The sequence below is a fragment of the Crinia signifera genome, chromosome 11 (genome assembly GCF_055691185.1).
Source record: "Crinia signifera chromosome 11, ASM5569118v1, whole genome shotgun sequence".
Classification (NCBI taxonomy): Eukaryota; Metazoa; Chordata; class Amphibia; order Anura; family Myobatrachidae; genus Crinia; species Crinia signifera.
This window is the reverse complement of record NC_139227.1, coordinates 117,375,829-117,402,732: the sequence shown is the minus strand read 5'-3', so window position 1 is coordinate 117,402,732 and position 26,904 is coordinate 117,375,829. Positions and strand designations below refer to the sequence as shown.

The 26,904-nt window shown below is 47.9% G+C and overlaps 1 protein-coding gene across 1 annotated transcript in view; it reads right to left on the bottom strand.

The window, feature by feature from the left end:
• The window catches only part of LRP4 (LDL receptor related protein 4), a 79,299-nt gene that overhangs the window by 10,381 nt on the left and 42,014 nt on the right, over nt 1–26,904 (bottom strand). Inside the window, exons 2-29 of the mRNA XM_083164456.1 lie at nt 21,846–21,992; nt 21,610–21,726; nt 21,414–21,527; nt 21,056–21,172; nt 20,754–20,882; nt 20,387–20,506; nt 20,125–20,250; nt 17,016–17,141; nt 16,619–16,753; nt 14,858–14,983; nt 14,340–14,570; nt 13,968–14,124; nt 10,643–10,860; nt 10,380–10,556; nt 8,995–9,117; nt 8,172–8,380; nt 7,468–7,549; nt 5,906–6,011; nt 5,613–5,814; nt 5,334–5,523; nt 3,441–3,572; nt 3,190–3,330; nt 2,986–3,072; nt 2,721–2,892; nt 2,470–2,632; nt 2,029–2,254; nt 1,595–1,898; nt 26–244 (exon numbers count right to left, since the gene is read on the bottom strand). Of these exons, the coding sequence (XP_083020582.1) occupies nt 26–244; nt 1,595–1,898; nt 2,029–2,254; nt 2,470–2,632; nt 2,721–2,892; nt 2,986–3,072; nt 3,190–3,330; nt 3,441–3,572; nt 5,334–5,523; nt 5,613–5,814; nt 5,906–6,011; nt 7,468–7,549; nt 8,172–8,380; nt 8,995–9,117; nt 10,380–10,556; nt 10,643–10,860; nt 13,968–14,124; nt 14,340–14,570; nt 14,858–14,983; nt 16,619–16,753; nt 17,016–17,141; nt 20,125–20,250; nt 20,387–20,506; nt 20,754–20,882; nt 21,056–21,172; nt 21,414–21,527; nt 21,610–21,726; nt 21,846–21,992 (4,396 nt within the window). The remainder of the gene's footprint in view (nt 1–25; nt 245–1,594; nt 1,899–2,028; nt 2,255–2,469; nt 2,633–2,720; nt 2,893–2,985; nt 3,073–3,189; nt 3,331–3,440; nt 3,573–5,333; nt 5,524–5,612; nt 5,815–5,905; nt 6,012–7,467; nt 7,550–8,171; nt 8,381–8,994; nt 9,118–10,379; nt 10,557–10,642; nt 10,861–13,967; nt 14,125–14,339; nt 14,571–14,857; nt 14,984–16,618; nt 16,754–17,015; nt 17,142–20,124; nt 20,251–20,386; nt 20,507–20,753; nt 20,883–21,055; nt 21,173–21,413; nt 21,528–21,609; nt 21,727–21,845; nt 21,993–26,904) is intronic.

Below are 26,904 nucleotides of genomic sequence, written 5' to 3'. Positions count from 1 at the left end.
CATTGTGAACTCATGACGTTCTCACCCTTTTCGAGGGAACACAGCGATGGCGCGGGGCTCGTCCAGGCTGTTATTAATCAGCACCTTCCGGTACCTCCCGTCCAACCGGGATACCTCAATAGTGTTAGCACCTGTGTCCGTCCAGTATAGATTTCTGGCTACCCAGTCTACGGAAAGCCCATCCGTAGTCTTCAGCCCCTCGCCGATGATCGTCTCCATCATGGTGCCATCAAGATTCACTCTCCTGATGGACAAACAGGTACTCAGCAAATGGAAGCAATATCACAATCTTAATTCGGCCCTATAACACACATTTGATAGCACGTTGACCCATCTGGCAGCAACATGGACCACAAAATAGTCATTTGTTTGTATTCTTAACCACTTTGGTGGTATGCCCGAAATTTATCTAAGCTCAGCTGCACTGCTGCAGCGGGCCGTCCCGGAAAATTTCTGGACATACCACCAATATGTAGGTGTGCGCCAGTGGTGCCTCCAGCTGTGCACCACCTCTAGGAGCAACCCCCCCCCCCCCAAGTCGTCACTACCCCCTCCTTTCACCCCCCCCCCCGGCAATCGTACGCCATCGCCATCATTACTTCGGGGCTGCTTGGCATCGCTCGGAGTTTGGGCGCAGAGTCCCCCCAAGCTGCCCCAAACCTGCCGCCTGGTCACTGCACTGGAACAACCTCCCGCCACCCATCAGGCTATCTGATTCCCTTACCTCCTTCAAGCGCTCCCTCAAAACCCACTTTTTTCGACTAGCCTATCCCTCCTCCTAACCTCTTTTGATCCTCCTATCCTGCCTCCGTTCCCCACCGTTCCTACTTATCCTATTGTATTTCGTTCGTCCACCCACCTATTTTTAGTATGTTAACTCTTATGAGCAGGGCCCTCCTTCCTCACGTACTCACCCTACCTCATTACCTCACCTGTGCTCCTGTCCTGTTCTTCCCTTCCTCTACTTCATCTTCAGTCTCCTCGACAATTTCCACACCTACTTCTGAACTGATGCTGATTTTAGTTCTACCAGCTATACCCCTATTTATACTGTATTTTATCAACACACCCTGTACGTTACCTTGTAATTTGTTTTTTTTGTTTGCTATGTACGGCGCTGCGGACACTTTGCGGCGCCTTATAAATAAACGTACTACTACTACTACTACTACTACTACTACTACTACTACTACTACTACTGCTGTGAATGGCAGCCGAAGGGGAACCCCAGCGATCTGGAGTGGGCTGCCGGTGAGTGACTGGGCGGGAGGGGGGGCTGCCCTTAAGTTCTCTGGTAGGTTTTTCTGGGGCAGGACAAACCTGCCCTGGTAGGTTTGTCCTGCCCCAGAAAAACCACCACTCATGGAGTTGAAGGATAAACTACAAAATAAAAAATAAGGCACCCATACACTTATGCGATTTGGAACGATTTCACGCCATTCCGATGTATCTGTGACCTAGGGTTGGAATATAACCCTTTTTCCACCCTTTCCCCTACTGCCGAACGATGGGTTTGCCCTTTTACTCTATTTTACTAGGACATTGAGTTCAGCATCGTAGAGGGAAGTGGGGTAAAGTCCCAATCGGTCAGCACCTGATCACATCCAGGAAAACGTCTGTGTAGTAGATTTTTTCTTCCACGCTGTCAAAATCTAGGGAGATGACATTGTTCAGTTGCCTGATGGGCATATAGACATCGGTATAGTCATCGGTGTCCAGAGAGATCCTGCGGATGGAATCGCGGCTGGAGAACAGCAGGTACGTGTCAGGAGATGGGTCACAAGTGCGACCATCCTCTTTCAGCAGGATGCCAGTAGGGCAGGCACAGGAATAGCTGGCAGAGTTTGGCAGGCAGAGGTGAGAGCAGCCGCCGTTTCTGTCCCCGCACTTGTTGTAGCCTAGGAGAGCAGAGGAAGATAATTAGCAATCACATACAGGCAGGTATCAGAGAGAGGGGGTGATTCGACAGTGATCGGATTCGGCAAAAATCCGGAGTTTGACATCCAGCCGGTGAGAACAAGAACTCACCCAGGGCATGAGTCCGGTCCACCGCCTGAATGTCCATGAGACCGGGCAGGTTGTCCCGCACCACAATGATATTTGCCCCTGTGTCTTTATCTGCCCTTTGGATTTTGCGGGTCTGCCAGTCTGTCCAGTATATATGAGCACCAAGCAGGCTTAGGCCGTAGGGATGCTGGACCGGAGAGACCAGGATCCGTCTGTTCCTTCCCATCAGGTCAGAGGCCTCTATCCGCTATAGAGAGGGACGAAAGACAAGGACACTGGATATCAGAGGTACAAAAATACAACAGCTACCCTGTACCCTGTTTGTGAGAGAAGGGGGGGGGGGGGGATACCCTCTCTAGACCTCCCCCCATTGTTCCAAAAATGCAGATTATGCTAACCCAAGCTTTTTAGACTGGCCACTTGGGAGTCCTTGGTCAATATAAACCTTCATTGGAACCGTACCTCTGTATGTGCATCGGCCCAAAGGAGCTGTGAGCCGGCTTTATCCACTGCCAGTCCGTTGGGCCAACCCAGGTTCATGCTTATAAGAACCTTACGGTCTGTGCCATCCATTGCGGACCTCTCCAGCTTGGCATTCTCACCCCAGTCTGACCAGTACATGTATCTAGTGAAAGAAGGCACACACATTAAATGTGATTCATGGGTGGACCACAACTAGTAGAATAAAGAAACGCCATTTTTATTCATCGTACCCCATCTCGTGATAAATGGCAATCGCTCGCGGACTTCCCAGGTTCTGCCAAACGAGCACCTTCCTCATGGAACCATCCAAATTCCCCACTTCGATTCGATTGGTCCCAGTATCCGTCCAATACACCTTACGGCCAATTGCATCCACCGCTAGACCATCAGTGGTGACCAAGCCTGGGAAGAAGTTGGTACGTCATAGTCATACAATGGACAACTACAACATATGGTTGACTTTCAGGTGCTTCCGAGGTTTATGTGGGTAATTACCGGTGGTGATTATGTCTTGATGCTTAGACCCATCCAGCGCCGCTCTGCTGATTTTACGCAGGGTGCTGTCCGCCCAGTACACCAAGCCTAAGAAAAGGAAGAACCATCAATTAGACCCATCGCTGGCCCTAACCAACTTCCCGCGACACTTCTCCCTGACTCTAGCACGGGATAGTACAGAGATTAGGACCACCTCATGCTCACCTTCCAGAGGATCCACACTAACGGCAATGGTGTTCTTCATGGTCACATTGATGGGGACCACAACATCGGCAAAGTACGGGATGTCCAAAGAGACAGAGCGGATGTCTGTCCTCCGGGCAAAGATGAGAAAACGATCCATTCCTTGGGAAAGGAGATCAAAGTAAGCGGTAAGAGCGCTACGCAATACAGGGTAAAGAATGAAGGTACCAGAGGTAACGGTACACACATTAATTGTAGTGTACGAAATTCACCTGAGGAACAGGTCCTGCCGTCTTCAAGTAGATTGACCCCGGTGGGACAGGCACAGCTGTGGCCTTTCGGGTGGGGTGAGAGAAGACAGATATGGCTGCAGCCCCCGTTATTTACCGAACACGCTGAGCGCACTGTGTGGAAAGGAGAGAGAATGAGACCATCCACCGGGTGGGTTATCATCTAATCTACACATAACGATGTTCCTGAACATGTTCTGGGACCATCGTAGATTTATTCATTTCTAAAAATTTATATTTAGCATTTAATTTATTGTTAAAGGCATCTCAAAGCCAAAATCTGTCTTACGAACATGGAAGATGCCAAGGTGATTCTTAATCACAGGCAACGCCGTACGCAGCCGCATCCAGCAAGGTTTGGGCGGTATTCAATCAGGGATGTCGGAACGTCCTGACGGTCGGAATCCTGGGCCGTTTTCGCTCCGCTCGCCAGATACCAGACAGGCGGAATTCATAGTTCCGTCTGTCGAGGGTCGATAAGCGGGCGTGTTGGCCACGGATTGTTGAGACCGTCCGTGAATTCGACAATCTGCGCCCAATTCCAACAAAACAGATCACACTAAAGTCGGCTCTGTTTTGTCGGAATCCGCCTTCAATGCTGTCGGAAATGGCATTATTGAATAGGCGGCGGCTGCAATTTCCCCGGGCAGAAATAGCGGGCAAGTTTGAATACCGCCCCTTTGTGTATGGATGAGTAACTTAACACCTAGACAAACCATGCTGCAATGCCGGCGTGGGAGAGTAAGGTGTACACAGGGCCTATAGGAGGGTCCAGAGTTACTGACGATCCTAGTGAGTCATGTGCATGCGCTCTGGATGATACAATTAGAGGGATATCCTGCACCTAGGGGTTAATTCAGTAGCCCATGCACATTAGCAAAAATTGCTGGTAGCGATTTTTGCTAATGTGTGCGTGCATGAGGCCCGTGAACAATGGTGGGGCGCAGCGATCGACCATTGCGAGGGGCTACCATGCAGCGGGTGGGCTCGATATCACACACAGCCAGTGGTGGTTTTTACCTATGGGCTGCAGCCCCCCCAGGTAAAATCTGCCACTGTAGTGAAGCCAGATGCAGTGTGTGAGACTGCACTGGCTTTACTGTGACTGGCAGTGGCTTCTTATTTGAAGTCCGACCTGCCAGTCACAAAGGCAGTCCCATTGGGAGGTGTTCCCTCCCTCCAGGACGCCTTGTTGCGGGCTGCCGGGCAAAAACGGCATATGTGCATGCGCAGAACCTATATCGGTACTGCGCACGCACTGTCCCGGTGCCTGTAACTTATATTGTACCATGATTACTTCTATGGGCTGCTGCCGAAGCATCCCATAGAAGCTGGCCATATGCGCAGTACATAGGTTTGTACTGCGTATGCGCCAGTCCCGGCTTCTGTCATTATAGGACAGGCGCCAGGGACGGGAAGAGGCATCGGCGGCGGTGACAGGCGGGAGCCTGCGGCCAGAGGCAGCCCCCCTCCCCGAAAGAGGTAGGAGCAGCCACTGCACATAGCCTCTGCCACCCGAAACATAGCCAGCGGGCACCTGGCTACACAGCCCCTATTGAACGAGAGCTTTGCACTTCAGTGCTCCAACCGCAAGATGTTTGTGTTTGCATTGCACGGCTAGGACTTCCGCAGCGGGATGTAGGTTTGTGAATCCTTGCACAACTACAACCAGAGGCCCCCAGCATGGGGTAGGTCTAACTATAAATGACAGAAAAGAGCGGGGTGGCGCCATTGTATAGATGTGTATGCAGTTGGACAGGCGATCTCTATGCAATCCATTCTCTTTCATGGAATGAGGCCACACTCAGATCTGCATACCATTCACACTCAGAACTCTAGTAACTAGCACTGACAGCTTCACTCCTGGCTTTATACCGTGGGGTCGCTGACGGTGGAACACATGAATGTCCATCAGATTCTCCAGGTTCTCACGCACTGTTTTGCGGTCGAGCCCAGACTTCCGAATCGCGCTCTCAATGCTTTTGGACTGCCAGTCCGTCCAGTAAATGCGATCTTCGTACAGCGTCAGACCAAAGGGGTGGGGGAGGTCCGTTCCAATCAGCACCTAAGAGACCCCAATAACTAGCGGTTACTACCCCAGTCTCTACAATGGTTTATGTACATACGACTGTAACGGCAACAAAGACCTCTCACCATGCGGTCAGCTCCGTCAAGTTTTGCCGACTCGATTGTCTTCATGCCGGCGTCAGCCCAATAAAGCCTTTCCGAGTCGTAATCAATAGCCAGTCCATTGGGCCACGTGAGATTGGAGGAGATGATGACTATGCGCCTGGAGGAGTCCATTCCGGCTCGTTCGATCTTTGGGTTGGCCCCCCAGTCTGTCCAGTACATAAACCTACAGTGACAAATAGATCAGAATTCATTGTTCAGGGTGGAAAATAAAAGATCAATCTACGATGCCACCTAGAAAAGAGAACCTCACTCACCCTCCGACTGGATCTACAACAATATCCCTGGGTCTGTCAAGGTTCTCCCAGATCAGGACACTGCGCAGAGACCCATCCGTGTTAGAGACCTCTATCCGGTCTGTCCCTGTGGGAGAGCGGAGACATTAGAGGTTCTACCAATTACACATGCAGTGAAAATCACCGTCTGACATTTAATTACTTTCTTATTTTACTCTTACATCCATCCATCCATCCATCTATAAAAGGCTAACTACTCAATGGAGCACAATACCCTTTTGTGTGCTAAATAGAGGTCATAACAGAAAGTGAAAGCAATTTTTGCAGGGACACTGATCAGTTTCAGGAGAGAGGGATCTGTGAAGACAGATTGAAGGTAGGAGCAGATAAGGACTGAGGGTGGGGGGGGGGGGGGAGAGTTTGTGGGCTTAAAACGGTCACGGCTCAAACTGAAAGTAAAAACTGTCACAGCTGAAAGTGAAAGTACATTGCAGAAACCATCATTTTGATGGTCTTAAACTAATGACATTGTAATTTCTCACAAGCTTTCTCCTTTTGAATTGTATATATTATGCTTCTCTATACTTTTTTGTACCCTGCTGTATTTCCCCACTGTACATCGCCGCAGCATCTTGCGAAGCTATATATATATATATATATATATATATATATATATATATATATATATATATATATATATATACAGATAATAGTAATGGATATCTTCAGATCCGGTGGCTGATCTATTTTTACAAAACATTTTCTCGGATGAATTTTGAGGACTGAGGGGCAGATTTATTAAGCTCGGTGAAGTGATAAAGTGTCTGTTTTTTATCACCGGCCAATCAGCTCCTAACTGTGAAGTTACAGGCTTGGTTTGATAAATGACAGGTAGGAGCTGATTGGCCGGTGATAAAAACCAGACACTTGATCACTTCACCGAGCTTAAGAAAGTGAAAGTAAAAAAAAAATAAAAAAAAATAAAAGAATAAAAAGTCTTAACGCTAAAAAAGGGCTTGAGCCCCTTCTCGTGATCTGTTCTCACAGGCACCAAGGAAAAAAGTGTGTGATTATACAGAGATATATATGTTGCCCCATAGGTTGGTAGAAACGTTCCTGTAGGTGACCTCCCAGTGTGGGGTTTGTATGTTCTTCCATTCTTGTGTGAGTTTCAATGGGACGATTGGGAATGATGAAATATCCTCAAAAAGACCTGTGTAATAAGCAGGCCCTATACCGATAACTTAATAGTTAATGCCTATTTTCCACATTAAAAAAGGTTTCCTTTAACAAACTGATACCTGTTTTTAGTAATGTAGAAACAAAACATTTTCTATGTTACAGAAGTCTTTAATGTCCTCCTTTTACCACTCCACCCTCAATAGTGACTCTGGTGGGACCACGCCCCCTCTCCAGACCCATTTTCAAGCATGCATGCACCTCACACATGCTCCCCCCCCCCACACCATGCTCTGCCCATATCTTAGCAGGATCATTAAGTGACTAATGATGACATTTGGCAATGTGAACGCTGGGTACATTAGATACAGGTTTGGGGGCTCTAGAACCAAAAGGTAAATCACCTGCATCTGTCCAGTAGAGCTTCTGTGTAACCCAATCTAAAGCCAATCCAGCTGGGCTCTCTAAGCTGGTCTCTACGATGACCTGTTGGGAGAGAGGAGAAGGTTATCAGCCAGGAGAGGTCCAGCCAGTACCTCAGCTGCTTGATCCCACAATACTGCTACACATGTCGTACTATGGTCTCTGAATAGGGGGACAGCGTTTTCATCACTACAACCTCACATGGTCCGACATCTCAGATCCAAGTGCTGCGTCCAAAGACTAAATAAACAAAGGCCTTGGTACGCCTTGGCCACAAAGCTTACAAGCTCCCATTTTCAATAACGCAGCTGGCCCCCACCCATAACCGGTTGCTGCAGTTCACATGGGGCTGACTTATCGCATGTGGAACGTCATGAGATTACGTAATCTCTGAATCGGGCCCATAGTCTGGTGCAAGAGCGCACGGATGTGTGACAAGAAGCAAAAGAAACGCACAGATAGGGAGCAGCTGCACCACAAGATGCACAGGAATACCGGTAGGTGGACGCAATCTGGTAGCCACTGCAGATTTGCTTTCAATTGTGAATCAGGCCCTTTGAAACTGATACTTTAACAATACATTGAGGGAATATCTTTCCTCCGATCCCTTCCTCCTAAGTAACTACAGAGAAACCCACGTGGGAGAACGGCCCACATACAGCTCAGTGGTGATCACCCCTCTTACCTCCTGACTGCTGCCATCCGACTTTGCCCGGCTGATGGAGTCTGAGTTGGTGTCCGTCCAATACATGTAGTCATCTGCGGAGTCCCAGTCCAGTGCGACGGCACTGCGGACATTGGACAGTGGGATGACAAAATCGGATAGATCATTGGTGTCAAAGCTGATCCTCCGGATGTCCGTCCTTCGGGCAAAAAGCAGGAACTTGTCAAGACCTGATCGAAGGTCAAAGGTCATCATCTTAATTCCTTCAGCTTCAAAATCGCACAAAGAGCAAATGTAGGTGTTTGGGTGCGGGGGGGGGGGGGGGGGGGGTGTCTGGTTGGGGTTGTTACTCTATGCACTAACAGGATAATCACACTCAACACTGAGACTCGAGCGATGTTCCGTAAATTAAACAGGAATGATGTTTTTTAGTAATAATCCTTCCAGGTTTCTGAATACAGAATTCACGCACATTAACTGGATGGAAAAAGTCGCCTCGGTGGCAGAGGAGAGAGTAGATTTAACGGAACACCAGACCCCATGGGGTAAATAATATGATGGATTAATGTTAAATCTATGAAATCCCACCGTTAAATAACATTTTTCATATTTTGGGTGGCAGCCTTTACGAGGAACCTGGCATCCATTTTCTTCTATAAACACGATATACTACTTCCAACAGGCAGTATAGTTAGGGATAACATAGCCCCCAATTGTATCCAATGCCTACAACCATGTGACATCATAGTGGTACTGTAATGGGGAGAGGGACCATATTTCTTACTTGGAAACTAGGTTTATAAACAGTGTTAATATAGAACTTCTATGACCCTGTCCTACTCACTTAGGGCACACGTCTTGGGTCCGGTCTTGCGAAAACCAGTAGGACAGGCGCAAGTGAAAGCGTCACCGCTGGGGAGACACAGGTGCGAGCAGCCGCCATTATCGGTGCCACAACGGTTCTTCCCTAGGAGGACAATAGAACAATGAATAAAGTGCCCAGCGGGGTGATCACAGCCACAGGTACCAATGATATGAAATCTAGTCTGTTATTAGGTCATCTTACTGAGCTACACATTGTATTATGTCACAGAAAACAAATATAATAAATTTGTAATTAAAATTTGTAAAAAAGTGTAATTTGGGGGTTTAACCAGAAATAAAAACTGACTCACAAGAGAATTATGGGCCTCATTCAGACCAGTGCAATCGCAGCCTAACTAACAGGTAAACGCCACCTGGCCGAGTTAGGGGCAGAGCGCCGAATTGGGAACTGCCGCCAGCCGACGGCCCCAAGCAGGCATCAACACACCGGTGTCTGCAGGGGAATGTCCCCTTCACTCCTCTACTCGGTTGTGAAACTCGCGAAAGCCGTTTGCTCCCGGGGATTACGCATGCGCATTTTAGCGTATGCTCATGCACAAACCCCAAACATCGAGGATGGGAACAAATTCGGCCCATAACGAATGTGTCTGAATCGGCCCCCCATCTACAAAAACAGTGATAAAAAGATTTCAGGGTAAAGTTGCCATTAGTTTTTAGAAGGGAGAGAGGTTACCCATGGCAACCAATAATATTCTAGCTATTATACTGTAGAAGGTGCTAGATCGGTGATGGCTAACCTTGACACTCCAGCTGTCATTGAACTACACATCCCAGCATGCCCTGCTACAGTTTTACTATTTGGCCATGCTAAAACTGATGCAGGGCATGCTGGGATGTGTAGTTCAACAACAACTGGAGTGTCAAGGTTAGCCATCACTGTGCTAGATAAATGAGGAGTAGAATCTGAATGGTTGCTACGGGAAACTTCTCTTACTTCTAAAAACCCACACTTTAGTAAATTTACCCATACAGGTGTATTAATAATAATAATAATAATAATAATAATAATAATAATAATAATATATTTTTAGGATATAAACATATTTGTTACTAAATGTATATTACTTACAATTATAGTTATGCATTAAAATATTTTAGGCTTATGTCCTTTTATTAACCCCCCTGAGTGCCAACATCTCAGAGAGTTTCAAAATATCGGCTAAAAATTCCGGCATCGCTCACATTTGTTATATAAATTCAAATAAAAAAAGTTATATAAAAAAAAAAAAGATTATATTTCCTATATAAAGGTAACATTACAGGTCATTCTGATGAATAAAAAAATGTACACCTGTTTTGGCAAATTCGCTTGGCACTCAAATGGTTAAAGCCTAGTGCCCTTACCCATTGGCTGCCGCTGCGGATGCAGAGTGTGTATGTCCATGGGGAAGTGCAGCTTGCTTCGGATCACCTCTTGGTTCTTTCCGGTGAATTTGTTGGCACTGTTTATGCTCTTGGTATGCCAGTCAGTCCAATACAGGCTGTCCTCGAACACCGTGATAGCGAATGGATGCGGGAGACCTGAAAGCCAGACAGAAAGGGATGATATGTTTCCGGCATGGGTAACCAAAGAGGTGGGGGCTGATGGGGAGACTTAGAGATCCCACCTTGGTTGATTACAGCTTTGCGGTTGGATCCGTTAAGATCTGCTCTCTCAATGACGTGATGTTTGGCATCTACCCAATACATATGTCTCGCGGCATAATCGATAGTCAGACCATTGGGCCAGAAGAGATGCGTATCCGCAATGACGCGTCTGTTGGAGCCATCCATGCTGGCATATTCAATGCGCGGTGTATTACCCCAATCTGTCCAGTAGATGGTGCTGAAGGAATATGTAATGTGTACGTTAAAACGAGGCTAAAACAGTAAAACGACAAAAGCAATTCAAATGTATTTTAATAACAAAATCCGGTAAATTAGGGGAGAAAAGAAAATAGAACGGCGATTTAGAGCTAAAGCATTGTGTTTTTTTTTTTAATACATATAATCTTATACCAATGATACCGGACGGTAATACTTTATAAAACTTAATTACATTAGCTCAATAAAAGTTCATAATAAACTAGGCAAAGAAAAAAGCACCATCTCCACCAAGTGACAAATAGATGGATCTTTTTATAGGCCCTTGAGGGACGACCCCCGATATATCATAAATGATGAAGTCCTTCATTCCTACGGTTAGATTTGTGAAAATTGGTTAATGGTCACGGATTAGTATCCAAACCGTCCCAATAGAACACCGTCCTCTCACAACTGTTGTGGATTAGCGCGATTAGTGGGAAGAACAAGAGTCTCAGAAGCAGAAATATAGTTAGTGTTGCGTGCTTTACTGTGCCTTAAGGCCCCCATACACTAGCCGATTTTGGTCAGATTTCGGCCAGATCAGTCGGATCTGGCCGAAATCGGACCAAAATCGGCTAGTTTTGATGTCCCCTCAGATCCGATGCGCGGTCCCGTGCGCATCGGATCTGCGTCGGGTGGTCGGACCTGCTGCACGTCCGACCACCCGACTTGGGACCTAGTGGGGCGGCGCGGCGGTGGAGGGAGCAGGGGGGGCTGGGGACGCTGCGGGGGACACAGGTGGCATAGAGCCGGGCAGGGGGAGCCGGCGGGAGTTGTCAGTACTGAATAAAAAAAAAAAGCCCATACAATGAATGGGCAGCCTGTGATTGGCTGAGCGCTCTCTCAGCCAGTCAGCAATTGGCTGAGAGAGCGCTCAGCCAATCACAGGCTGCCCATTCATTGTATAGGCTTCTTTTTTCTAGCACTGACAGCTCCCGGCTCCCTCTGCCCGGCTCTATGCCGCCTGTGTCACCCGCAGCGTCCCCAGCCCCCCCTGCTCCCACCAGCAGCCCTGCTCTGTAGCCCCCCCCCCCCCCCCCCCCCGGGTTTTTTACATGTGATAAATCGAGACGATTTATCACATGTAAAAAATGGCACATCAAGTGCCAATCTAATCAAGCTTCCCTGGGGAGCAGCCGGGGAAGCTCAGGGGGAAGTCGGGGGCGACTTGTCCTAAGGAAAAGTCGCCCTAGTGCATGGGGGCCTTTACACTGCAGAGCTCCACACTTGAGGCAGAGATGCAGTCAATTCTGTTTTCCTCCACTGTCCTCAAGGGTATGAATACAATGGTTGCAGATTCGAACAATTGGCGCGTTTTGCCACCTTAGATGTTGGTGTGCAATCAGTGGCTTCGTTAGAATCATATTGAGCATGCAATACTAACTATGTTTAGGCTTCAGGGAGACTGTTGTTCTACCCACTAATCCAGTGTTTCTCAAACTCGGTCCTCGGGACCCTACACAGTTTTCCAGGTTACACGACAGGGGCACTCATTACCAACGGATACATTTTAAAAGAACCACAGGTGGCGCTAATTATTTCAGTTGATTCTGTGAGATCTGCAAAACATGCGCCGTGCGGCGTCCTGAGGAACGACTTTGAGAACCTGTGGACTAATTATTATTATTATTATTATCCTTTATTTATATGGTTCAGCAGCGCCCAATTACAGAGTACACATAATCAAAACAGGAAAACAGTGACTTAAGCTGGCCATACATCTACAAATCGATTGTCAGATGGGGCTGGTTGGAATAAAAACCTGGTAATATCTGAGTGACAGCTTTTGGCAGTTTTCCAGCATTTCAAAGCAAATGGTCAACTGTCATTTGCTCTCATCCATTACCAGGATTTTGTTCCAACCAGCCCAATCTGACAATCGATCTGTAGATGTATGGCCGGCTTTACAGTACAAGACAATACAGGACAAATACAGGGTAAATGATTATAGGAACATCAGCCGGTTACTGCAACATAAGTATCCAGGTGGCAGCAAATAGCATGCTGTGGTGCAGTCGAAGACTACTGAAGTAAGACAGGATAAGCACACGAGTTATACTAATCCACAACAGTTGTGAGAGGACGGTGTTCTATTAGGAAGGTTTGGATACTAATCCGTGACCATTAACCATTTTCACAAATCTAACAGTAGGAATTAAGGACTTCATCATTTATGATATATCGGGGGTCCCTCAAGGGCCTATAAAAAGATCCATCTATTTGCTGCTTGTTGGAGATGGTCCTCTTTTCTTTGCCTCCTTTATTATTAACTTTTGTTGCGCTAATGTAATTGAGTTTTATTGTTTTATAAAGTATTACCGGCTGGTATTGAATTAATAATGTTCTATTTTCTTTTTTTGTCTAGTTGTCACTTTAACCCTTTGCGTGCCAAGTAAATTTGTCAAATTTGCCAAGCAAACTTTTGTATTCATCATAAAGACCTGTAATGTTTACCTTATATAGGAAATATCTTTTTTTTATTTGAATCTATATAACAAATGTGAGCGGCGCCGGCATTTTTAACGGATATTTTAAACATCTCTCACAGAGCTGTTGGCACTCAAAAGGGTTAAAGACTGAGTATCCCTTCTTGGGAACAGCTGCATATTGGAACTGATCAGTGCTGAGTCAATCTTTTTAAATTGGGGAAAACCTGATCGCAAATCTTAAAAAAATTAAAAAATCTGTCACCAGGTCATCATCCGACACAAATGCACTGCTATCAGGCGGCACGTATGGGGTAAAGGTTAGCATTACTACCTCACAGCACTGAGTTTATAAGTCCGATCCCCGTCTGGGCCATGCGTGGAGTTTGTATATTCTCCCCGTGCTTGCGTGGGTTTCAACCGGGAATTCCGGTTTCCTCCCACAATCCAAAAATACACCGCTTGGTTAAATGGCTCCCAATAAAAAAATGATCACTAGAGTGTATGTAAATGGGCAGACTAGATGGGCCAAGTAGTTCTGATCTGCTGTCACAGGTTTTAAGAATAAATCTTTCCCTTTGAGAAAGTTTAAATGAAAACCCCAGATAATTGTGTAGAAATCGCATTACATATCCTGGGTATCAAGATCCTCCACACTTACCCTTCCATCGGGTTTAAAGCTATGGCGCGGGGCTTTTCCAGGTTGTCCCAAAGGATGACCTTGCGTTGAGACCCGTCCATGTTGGATACTTCAATGCGAGAGGTCCCGGAGTCTGTCCAAAACAGCTTGTCGTGGATCCAATCAATACCGAGACCACCTTAATCCAGAACATAAATATCAATATCTGGCCACAAGGCCTATACGTTTATGCAGAAGCTTGTTAACCTCCCCCTGTAGTTACGTAATGTGCTTCACCTATCAGAGACATCATTTCCAACCCTTTAAGGATCTAATTACTATATATCCTAATTAGCCTGATAATTACTATAGCTCGTTTCTCCTCACTCCCGGATTGGCCCCTGAGACACATACCGGGACTCTCAAGACCTGTAGACACCACTTCTTCTACATTGCTGCCGTTCAGGTTGGCGCTCATGATGCGGTCCAGCGTAACATCCGACCAGAACACCAGCTCGTGGCGGTGGTGAAAATCTAAGGCAATTGCATTCTCCAGATTATTGAGGAGCAGCGTGTATTCAGAGCGGTGCGGCAGGACCTGACGGATGTCAATCCTATTGGCGAAGAGCAGAACGGGTTCCGGTCCTAACAGACGGAGATACAACGACAGGTCTGAACCGGGAGTGTGGCCAATGAATAAAAAGGACACATTTTTATACTTCGATGTTCTGCACAGCGATGAAGTTCCTTTTTTTAAAGCAATAGATGTATGCTGGCCACACACGCTGAGGAATGGGCCAGGTACTGCTGCATGGGCTACTAGGTTCTAAGATAATTGATCATTTCCATTGTCGTGGATATAAGACCCGCCCCCAAGCAGAGGCACTGTTATTGTGGCAGGGTTAGATCATATTTGCTAAGAGGAAGCTTACCCAGGGCCTTGCAGCTACGTTTATCCGGCCGCAGTTGGTATCCTGTCTCGCAGGAGCACTGGAACCCTCCTTCTGTGTTACTGCAGCCTTGGCTACAATACCCTTCCTCTGCGCATTCGTTCACATCTGTGCGGGACATTCAGAACAGAGCAACATTATTATTCCGTAACTAATGATCTGTCGCAGAGAGAAGCGTCAACTGAAAGTATTTACAGGGTTATTCCAAACATTGGGGGTTATTCAAACCTGATCGCTGGGCTGCTAATGTGCAGAGCCCTGCATACAGGTAATCACCGTCCAGCCAGAGTGAAATGCCTCCCTGTGCGAGCCTGCACATTGCTTAGCGATTCGCGGCACATCCATTTGCAAGCAGCTTACTGTTGAATGATTTTTCCAGTGTGCGCGGTTTATACGTAGCCCCGGACTTACTTAGTGGCTGTGATAGAAGCCAGTGGTGTAACTCCCGGAGACGTTTGCCACATGGCAACCATCAGGGGGGGTCACACAGAGCAGGCACTAGCAAGGAACCCCAGCCGCCGTAGCAAGAGACCCCTGGCCGCGCCCCCCCCCCCCCTACTCTGAAAGGGTCTCCTGCGGCTGCCACGCACCGCGAATTGGATCTCGATAATGGATCCGATCCGTGCTGCTGCCCTCCCCACTGCACACACCGACAGATCACGTCAGGTTCCTGCTGCAGAGATAGTATGGACAGCTGAGTGATGGCTCAACTGTCCAATGATATGTGAACCTGCAGCCTGAGGCACCCTGATTGGCTGGTGCCGCAGGCTGCCTTGAGGAAGGAGGTGGGATTCCTGAAGTACGGCTCCCGCTCTATCAATCACAGCAGCCACACTTACAGCTAAGGAGCACAAGTAAGACTGGCTGACATTTTTTAAGGTTGTGCACTAATTATATATGTATGTGTATGTGTACGTGTGTGTGTATATATATTTTATTAGACTGCACATTGGATAACGACAAATGCTGGAGTGTGAGGTGGGGGGGCACCACTATCTATACCGCCTCCGGGCGCCTCATAGGAACTTATGCCACTGATAGAAGTAGTCTGATTGGGGCCGTCACACGACTTCCCCTAAAACACCCGGGCATGCCTGCATTTTCCCTGATGCTCCCAGAAAACAAACGCCGGCTTTCTGTCAATCAACTTGTGCAGGCTAGCAGGATGGCCTCACGCACAGGGCCGCGGTGAGAATGCCGAGCCCCGATAAAACTTTGGGGTGTGGCCCAATCGTGGGAGGTGTGACAACCTCCCGTGATTAGGCCACACCCCCAAAATGTTTAGGGGGGGGGGTGAAAAAACACTCTAAAGGCTGTCAGTGTGATGCTGATGCTGAGCCTGCTGTCAGCACAGCACATGCTGTAGGTAGGTGTGTGCTGCTGCCCGGGAGGGACGGAGGGGGAGGTCGGACAAATTCACAACCGTGCCAATAGGTCTGAAACCCCCGGCTGCCAAATGAAAGTGTTCCATTCGTAATATTAATACTCACGTATCATTAAAAGATTGTCGACCTAATGCTGGTATCGCCCTTCCGACCCTGACGAACTTAGTGTCGACCGTTAGTGGTCGACATAATGTATGTCGCCTAGCGACCGTATCCCAGATTGTATTGCAGAAAGCTTTTGCCGCACACAAATTATGTGATCTCCAAATTCACATCACTCTGACTGTCAGCAACATGATCAGTACCTGGCAGACGACATGATGACATGACGACATGATGCCCTTATATATGTTCTCACCTTGGCACGATCGCCCATCGTCCATTAGCTTGTATCCGGTCTGACACGTACACTGTACCAATCCACGCACAGTCTGACACTTCTGAGCGCAGCCGCCATTGTTGTGGTTACAATTCTCCTCTCCAGTCCGAGGCCCTATGGAGGACAAGGTAAAATAAAGGTTAGAGAAACACCCCAGAATTATGGTAAGAGAGCAGCGGGCATGAGTAATAGGCTCCGAGATTGCCAGAGGTGCGGGATGCCGGCAATCATGTACAAAGACATGGGTTTGCCCTGTACATGATTGATCTTTAAAAAATAACGGCCGAGATTGTCCGGCGTCCCGCGCCTACGGCAAACTCAGAGCCTATAACATATAGGCCCAAGGCAGTATCGCCAGAGAGAGATAAATACTAACGGCAGTTCTGGTGCGGGCTCTCGTCACTGCCATCCCCACAATCATTAACACCGTTGCATAGTTTCCTCTGTCCGATACAGCGGCCATTACTGCACAGGAACTGGTCTTGAGCGCACTGCGGGGTTCCTGGGAGAGAGGCGAGACACGAGATTGAGGTAAAGAGGTGCACTGGCAATGAGCCATCACAAAATCATATATTTATATAAAGCTGCCCAACCCAGCTGCTCATTCACATCCTGCTCATCCTAGCCCCTTATTCACATCACGCCCGTCTCAGTCCCTCATATTCATAGGGCAGCACGGATGGTGTAATGGTTAGCATTACTGCCTCACAGCACTGAGGTCATGGGTTCTATTCCCACCATGTGTTATATATACGGGGCAGTACGGACGGTGTAATGGTTATAGCATTACTGCCTCACAGCACTGAGGTCATGGGTTCTATCTCCACAATGTGTTATATATACGGGGCAGTACGGACAGTGTAATGGTTATAGCATTACTGCCTCACAGCACTGAGATCATGGGTTCCATCCCCACCATGTGTTATATATACGGGGCAGTACGGATGGTGTAATGGTTAGTATTACTGCCTCACAGCACTGAGGTGATGGGTTCTATCCCCACCATGTGTTATATATACAGGGCAGTACGGACGGTGTAATGGTTACATTACTGCCTCACAGCACTGAGATCATGGGTTCCATCCCCACCATGTGTTATATATACGGGGCAGTACGGACAGTGTAATGGTTACATTACTGCCTCACAGCACTGAGGTCATGGGTTCTATCCCCACCATGTGTTATATATGGGGCAGTACGGATGGTGTAATGGTTATAGCATTACTGCATCACAGCACTGAGGTCATGGGTTCTATCCCCACCATGTGTTATATATACAGGGCAGTACGGATGGTGTAATGGTTACATTACTGCCTCACAGCACTGAGGTCATGGGTTCTATTCCCACCATGTGTTATATATACGGGGCAGTACGGACGGTGTAATGGTTACATTACTGCCTCACAGCACTGAGGTCATGGGTTCTATCCCCACCATGTGTTATATATACAGGACAGTACGGATGGTGTAATGGTTAGCATTACTGCCTTACAGTACTGAGGTCATGGGTTCTATCCCCACCATGTGTTATATATACGGGGCAGTACAGACGGTGTAATGGTTAGCATTACTGCATCACAGCACTGAGGTCATGGGTTCTATCCCCACCATGTGTTATATATGGGGCAGTACGGATGGTGTAATGGTTACATTACTGCCTCACAGCACTGAGGACATGGGTTCTATCCCCACCATGTGTTATATATACGGGGCAGTACGGACGGTGTAATGGTTACATTACTGCCTCACAGCACTGAGGTCATGGGTTCTATTCCCACCATGTGTTATATATATGGGGCAGTACGGACGGTGTAATGGTTATAGCATTACTGCCTCACAGCACTGAGGTCATGGGTTCCATCCCCACCATGTGTTATATATACGGGGCAGTACGGACAGTGTAATGGTTAGCATTACTGCCTCACAGCACTGAGGTCATGGGTTCTATCCCCATGCCTCACAGCACTGAGGTCATGGGTTCTATCCCCACCATGTGTTATATATACGGGGCAGTACGGATGGTGTAATGGTTAGCATTACTGCCTCGCAGCACTGAGGTCATGGGTTCTATCCCCACCATGGCCCTATCTGTGCAGAGTTTGTATATTCTCCCCGTACTTGCGTGGGTTTCCTCCGGGTACTCCGATTTCCTCCCACAATCCAAAAACATACTGGTAGATTATTTGGCTCCCAACAAAATTAACCCTAGAATGTCTGTGTGTGCGTGTACATGTGGTAGGGAGTATAGATTGTAAGCTCCACTGGGGCAGGGACTGATGTGAATGTTCAACTATTCTCTGTACAGCGCTGCGGAATATGTGTGCGCTATATAAGAAACTGGTAATAAATAAATATTCACATCTTCCCAACCATTCATATTCATGCTCTAACCTTCCCAATATGACCCGTATCCTCACAGTTACTGCACCCCTCTGACCCGTACCCTCACAGTTACTGCACCCCTCTGACCCGTACCCTCACAGTTACTGCACCCCTCTGACCCGTACCCTCACAGTTACTGCACCCCTCTGACCCGTACCCTCAAAGTTACTGCACCCCTCTGACCCGTACCCACACAGTTACTGCACCCCTCTGACCCGTACCCTCACAGTTACTGCACCCCTCTGACCCGTACCCTCACAGTTACTGCACCCCTCTGACCCGTACCCTCACAGTTACTGCACCCCTCTGACCCGTACCCTCACTGTTACTGCACCCCTCTGACCCGTACCCTCACAGTTACTGCACCCCTCTGACCCGTACCCTCACAGTTACTGCACCCCTCTGACCCGTACCCTCACAGTTACTGCACCCCTCTGACCCGTACCCTCAAAGTTACTGCACCCCTCTGACCCGTACCCTCACAGTTACTGCACCCCTCTGACCCGTACCCTCACAGTTACTGCACCCCTCTGACCCGTACCCTCACAGTTACTGTACCCCTCTGACCCGTACCCTCACAGTTACTGTACCCCTCTGACCCGTACCCTCATCTCACATTTACCTCACCAGTCTTACCTAAACCCTCACTCTCTCTTTACCTTGTGTCACCTAAATCATAACAATCAGACGGTTAAGTCTGATCCTTACCCAAAAATACACCTCACCAGTGTGACCCGAATCCTCACATTTACCTCATTTGTCTGACGGTAACAAGCATCAGATCGATCGCCTTACATATAGCACTAAGGGCCAGATGCCCTAAGCTTCAAAAGTGATAAAATGGAGAGTGATAAACAGCCACCCAATCAGCTCCTATCTGACATTTTTTCATACACAGTCTGTGACATGGCAGGTGGGAGCTGATTGGCTGGCTGTTTATCACTCTCCATTTGATCACTTTTGGAGCTTAGTGCATCTGGCCCTACGTCGGAGTCTGCTCCTCACATTTCTTCTCCACCTGACCCTACTCCTTCCATTCCCTCACACCACACTCTGATTATGTCGCTGTCCTGGTAATCCGCCGTTCCCACATTCCCACTCACCGGTTTTCTCGCATCCCTTCTCATCGCTGTTATCGGAACAGTCATCCTCTCCATCACATCTCCAGGAGAGCCGTACACAGCGGCCGGAACTGCAGCGGAACTGGTCGGCAGAACACACGGAGGTCGCTGTGGAACGTATATAGGACTTCCCATTACACCAGAGGATATAACCATAACTACTAATACTAGCTAATTACGAATAGTAACGCTGATGACCTGTCGGAGTTCATATTATTCTAGAAGAGTCCTTCATAGTACTTACTGCAGTTCCTCTCGTCAGACTGATCGTCGCAGTCCGCGTCTCCGTCACAGCGCCAGCCGGAATTAATACACAGACCGCTGTTGCACATGAATTCTCCGGAGCGGCAAGGCTGATGGGAGGCTGAAAAAAGCAGCAAGATGAGAATACGCATTTGTTTAACATTGGGAGTAGGAAAGTGGAAACAGGGGGGTGTATACAAATGCAGCAAAGGCCAGCCTGGCTATGAGTACAGGTGGCAGCCTGAATACATGACGTGGCTATGAAAGGCGATATGGCAGTAAGAGGAGAAGAAAAGGGAGGGCCGGGGGGGGGGGGATCAGGTTTGCAGATGGGTTCAGCTGACAGATAACCAAATAATTGTACTCACAGCAGTCGGATTCATCAGACCAGTCTCCGCAATCGTCATCCCCGTCGCAGTGGTAGATGTCCAGGATGCAGCGCCCATAGGCGCACTGAAACTCCTCCATGCTGCAGCTGGGAGCAGGAACATCTGAGGCTGGTGGAGGATACAGAGCGCAAGTTAGGGCTGGACAGAACAGACACGCTCCGCCATACGTCCATGAAATCTGTCCCCTATCTGTGTGGAGTTTGCACCATCTCTCCGTGTTTGTGCGGGACACTAAACAAAAAATGATAATAATCTTCTCAATAACAATCAGCTGCACTTACGGCAAGATTCCTCGTCAGAGCCGTCCTTGCAGTCGGTGTCCCCATCACAGAACCAGTGCTCAGCGATGCAGCTTCCGTCAGTGCAGCCGAACTCCTTCTCCGAGCACTTCCTCATGTCTGCAGGGAGCAGAGGGTTCTGGGTTACACACACACACACACACAGGCATCACGTACATAAAGAATGCATACATGGGTTTGGGCCGCAGGATTCTGTTCTAGTGTCATAATAAATAGCAGAGTAATATGCGATAATACTGAATGTACACTGCAGCTTGTACATACATACGGGCACATATACACACACACACACGTATGTATACTGCCCATAAATAAGTGAGACACAAATAGGAATCCTCACCGCACTGTTCATCGCTATTGTCGCCGCAATCGTTGTCCCCATCGCAGTGCCACAGGCTGCGGATACAGTATCCGTTCTGACAGGAGAACTCGTCTTCCTCACATTCCCGGGGAGCTGCAGAAAGCAAGCAGGATACGATGAGAGGACGGCGTGTGAAATACTGTGTCCCCGTCCCCCCAGAGCGTTTAGTACTTACGGCAGTCCTGCTCATCAGAATCATCCTCACAGTCGTTGTCCCCGTCACACACCCACGAGCGTCGAATGCACTTCCCGTTGTCACAGTGGAAGTCCAGCGGAGAGCAGGTCGGAAGCACTGTCAGTAAGAAGCAGATGTAAAGTGTAAGCAACCCTGTTCTACACCTTCCAGACTGTAACCCGTATAATATTACAGTATATATATCCCACTAGGATACATCGTTGTAGATCACTTACTGCAGCCATCCTCATCACTGTGGTCTCCACAATCGTTGTCGCCATCGCACTGCCACTGCGCTGGGATACACGTACATTCCCCAAACGCACTGACTGCGCAGGTGAAGTGGTTCCGCCCGCATGCGCACTCGGAGGTACTGGAGAACGCTAAAAGACAGGAATAGACGACAGCTGTCATCACAAGCTCATCTCGTCCCTTATCAAACACAACTCGCACAGGCAGAAAAAGTGCTTAATTATCTTCCTGCTTAACGAGCCAACTTGTGCACTCTCCTAACTCACCCTATAAAATAGAAACTGACAATCACCTGGAAAGAACAGTGAGGCGCACTGCAGGTGGGGCAGATGTAACATGTGCCGAGAGAGTTAGATGCCAGGTGGGCGTGTTCTAGCTTGATTGTAAATTGCAGTGCATCAATAAAGCTGGTAAACGTTTGTAAGCAACATGCAAAAGCAGCGAGTATTTACCCTGCAATGCAAAAAATGGTTTGTTCGGGTGCAAAGTTACTTGCTCTTTTCTTAGCAAGGGGCTTTGTTTTTGGAACATAAATCTCCTAGGGCTGAAGTTTTTGGGCGATGCAACGGGTTTCGCTTTCCAAGTGGGAGGTATATGGGGGCACTGAGCAGTCAAATCAGCTCTCATAGGGGAGATGCATCAAATATATCAGAGAGAGAATACAGATGAGGGAGATTAAGATCCTAATACAGACGTGTAAGCAAGGCTGTAATTTTTGCATATGCCCAAAACCATGCTGCGCTGCAGGTGGGGCAGCTGTAACATGTGCAGAGAGTCGACAGACACACACAAAAAAAAAACAACTGTTGACTTTTTGACCATGTTGGTATAATGAATGTCAGCATTTTGACTCTCAGCCAATGGTGGTTGGCATTTTGATTTTCGGTATTTTGACGGTAATATGACTGCATACCGTGAAAGTGCGCAGCGCATGCGAAACATCGCATATGGTCCTTACGCATGTGATGTATCGCATGTGACCCTTTCCCCGCCGTTGGGAGGGGGTCCAAGTCGGAGGTCGGACATGTAACCAGGTCTGACCTCCGACTTGGGTCTGATGCACACGGGACCGTTTATCAGACCCGATGGGATGACAAATACATCCAACAGATTGGAGTGATGCCTTTAGTACTAAGGGTGTCTCTGGCATTAATGCATTAGAATTGCTGTTTATGGGTTTTGAGTGCCTTCTGTTAATTACTGCCAATTCCAGGTATAGTTATTACTTACAGACGATGAGACGTTACTGGGACGGAGGTTACATAATCAAACACAAATTCCCTTTAATCTGCTAGAGGTGAACTTTCCAGTACAATCAGCGTAGGACTGATAAGACCGTCTACCGTCCAGGACTGGAACCTGCGCTGCCCTCTAATTCCTGTACCTGCCAGGAAGATTAGGGAAGCTGCACTATCGCAGCCGACGCCAGTCACGTGGCGCCTCAGCTCGAGGCAAATGCGAAATGTCCTTGGAATTTACAAGAGGCGGTAAACCGAGCCTTTGTAACCCAAACCATTTGCCTAGGGATCAATCCTTACAAGAATTACCTCAGACTTGTGCCATAAACATACCGTAAAAAAAAAAACCACAAGAGAACTGGATACAGGGGAGATTAGCGCATAGTGGAATTTCCGGACCAGGCCTAGGTAACGCAGTTCCCCAGCTGTTGTTCAGCGGCAAGCTGCCGGGGGGCCGAGATAATCGGTTTGTACATAAAACGCCTGGAAATGCACTTAAATCAGGATAATCATGCACCAATCTGAAGTGCGGCATCACTAACTGGTTATATGTCCTCCCAAGGCAGCTAGTAATGGCGCCAGCCCAACAGACCGCCAAATAACCAATTCCCAGTCTTGTATGGGAAGTATTAGGGCACCAGCACGGTGCTGACCTAAATTCCGTCCACCTGTCACATTCCGAGCAGCGACAGTCTCCCTGTTTACATGACAATATCCACCAGGCCCTAAACCGACCGTGACCCACTTCACTTACCCGAAAGTTCCCATTCCCTCACCCTGCATCACGCAGAGAGCCCCCCATCCCCCCAGCACGCCGTACACTCCTGTATTGTTCCCCAAGGACAATGACCAGTTTATATTCAGCCTCCATCCGGCCTGTTAGCAGTGACAGGGAGGGGAAGAGAAACAGCCGTTTTATAACACGCGGGGTTAATCATTTCCATTGCCGCACAATGCACCCAGCATACGGGTGGATGAAAGTGGAGATATAGCATAGGAGATGCCAGCCGTTTACAGCGTGAGACTCCCCTGGCTAAGCTAGAGCACATTCGCTGGTCCTACCACACTGAGTGACTATCCCAAACGTCAAAACATTCCAACCGCCGCTGGATTAGTCCTAAATCCAATCACATACAATTAGCGAGCGAGAACCAGAATAGATCTCAAGATAGGATTTTAAAATGATTCATATTTTTTTCTTTAATGTTTCTGCCAATTGTACATTCTTTAGAACCGCGCATTAGTGGAACCCGCCATTTCATTTTAGGTGTATTATTTGTGCAAAATTACAGTACAGGTTTAGAAAGTACTCGTAATTAAACGGATGAACTGAGTATACAAAAACAAAAAATGGGTATTTATCGCTACCTCATCGGTGATGGACTGGGGCAAAATATCGGCCCTGGTAATGGCCGCAGAGGGTGTGGCTAAGCATGAGCCAGAACAGCCCACAGGTTGTCAGCCCAGGATGGACATCGGGATCCCGCCATCGAACCACCATGGATATTCTGACTGGATAATAAGGGGATTTTTGTAAGAACTTACCGTTCGAACCCCTTTCTCTGAGTCCAGTCCGGTGACACAGCTAACCTTGGGATGTAGAGGGGTCCGCCAGGAGCCAGGCACCTATGCTTCAAAACTTTGGGAGCAGGCTCCTCCCTTCTGCATCCCATCATGCCTCAGTTCGACTTCAAAAGCACACTAGGATACATAACTCAGAACAATGCCTGAACATCTTTTATATATATATATATATATATATATATGCACATATCTTTCAAGGCAACATAACATTAACCATAACATGGCAATACATGAACGGTACACTTAACTGAGCGTAAGGGAGGGATCGCTGTGTCACCGGACTGGACTCAGAGAAAGGGGTTCGAACGGTAAGTTCTTACAAAAATCCCCTTTTCTCTTTCGTCCAGTCCGGTGACACAGCTAACCTTGGGACGTTCACGAGCCGGTCCTTTGGGAGGGTACGCTCAGACTAGCAGTTCTCATCACTGCCCGTCCGAATGAAGCGTCCTCCGACGCGAACTCATGGAACCTGTAAAATTTTGTAAAGGTATGAACAGAGGACCAGGTGGCAGCCCTACACAACTGCTCCGCTGTAGCCCCATGGCGCACCGCCCAGGAGGAAGCAACCGACCTGGTAGTGTGTGCATTAATACGAGATGGAACAGGTCTACCCGCTTTACAGTAGGCAAAAGCAATGGTAGATCTTAACCAACGTGCAATGGTCTGCTTAGAAGCAGGCCACCCAATTTTATGCACATCATATAACACCAAGAGCAAATCTGATTTGCGAAAGTCCTTTACCCTCTCAATGTATATCCGCAAGGCGCGGACAACATCCAACCTCTTCATTTTGTCCCTATTTTTAACCCCTTCTGGGGGAACAAAAACTGGAAGTACAATATCCTGGTTCAAATGAAAAGACGTCACTACTTTAGGTAGGAATTTTGGAACTGTGCGTAACACAGCCCTGTCATCATGAAATATTAAAAATGGTGATTTACATGATAAAGCACCCAACTCTGACACACGTCTGGCTGATGCAATAGCCAATAAAAAAGTAAGTTTCCATGTCACATACTTCAATTCCGCAGATCTAAGTGGTTCAAAAGGAGGATTCTGTAGCATGGATAGAACCAAAGACAGATCCCAAGGTGCCACTGGCTGCTTATAAGGTGGTTTGAGTCTAGCAACTCCTTGTAAGAACGTCTGAACCTCCGGCAACAAAGCTACTCTTTTTTGAAAAAATATGGATAAGGCCGATAGTTGTACCTTCAGCGATTGCAGACTAAGGCCTGAAGAAAAACCATCCTGCAAGAAGTTCAAAAGTCTAGACAAATTGAATCTGGAGGTGTGTAGTTTCTGTCTCTCACACCATCTAATGTAGATTTTCCAGACCCTATGATAGTTAGCCGCAGACACTGGCTTGCGGGCCCTCAACATGGTCTGTATCACCTCATCAGAAAACCCCTTTTTCTTCAATAAGGCGGTTTCATAAACCACGCCGTCAAACTTAGACGAGCTGGGTCCTCGTGAAGGAACGGGCCTTGTAACAACAGGTCCTGGCGTAGAGGAAGTTTCCATGACTCCTTGGACAACCTCAGTACAGTGGAGTACCAAGACCTCCTGGGCCAGTCTGGAGCAATCAGAATTGCTCGAACCTTTTGGTCCCTTATTTTCCTCAATACCCTCGGCAACATGGGCAAGGGTGGAAAAATGTACACCATCTGGAACTCCCACGGCACTGTCATGGCGTCCACCGCCCATGCAGTCGGATCCCTTACTCGGGAGCAAAACGTCTGAACCTGACGGTTCGATCTCGTTGCCATAAGGTCTATGTCTGGGAGACCCCAACGACTGACAATTTCCTGAAAAACCTCCCGGTGGAGAGACCACTCTCCCTCCTGTAGGGATTCTCTGCTGAGATAATCCGCCTCCACATTTTTGACTCCCGGTATAAAAATGGCCGATAACGCTGGAACATTGATCTCCGCCCAGCTGAAGATTTTGGATACCTCGGCCATCGCCATCTTGCTGCGAGTCCCGCCCTGATGGTTCAAATAGGCCACCGTCGTGGCATTGTCCGATTGAATTTTCAGTGGAGACCCTCTGAGATACGTCTCCGCCTGTAGTAACGCATTCAGTACTGCCCTCAGTTCCAATATGTTTATGGGCAATTTTGTCTCCTCTACTGACCAAAGTCCTTGTAGTCTTAGATGAAGGGTCACTGCCCCCCAGCCCTTCAGACTGGCGTCGGTCGTTATGACCAGCCAATCCCAAGATC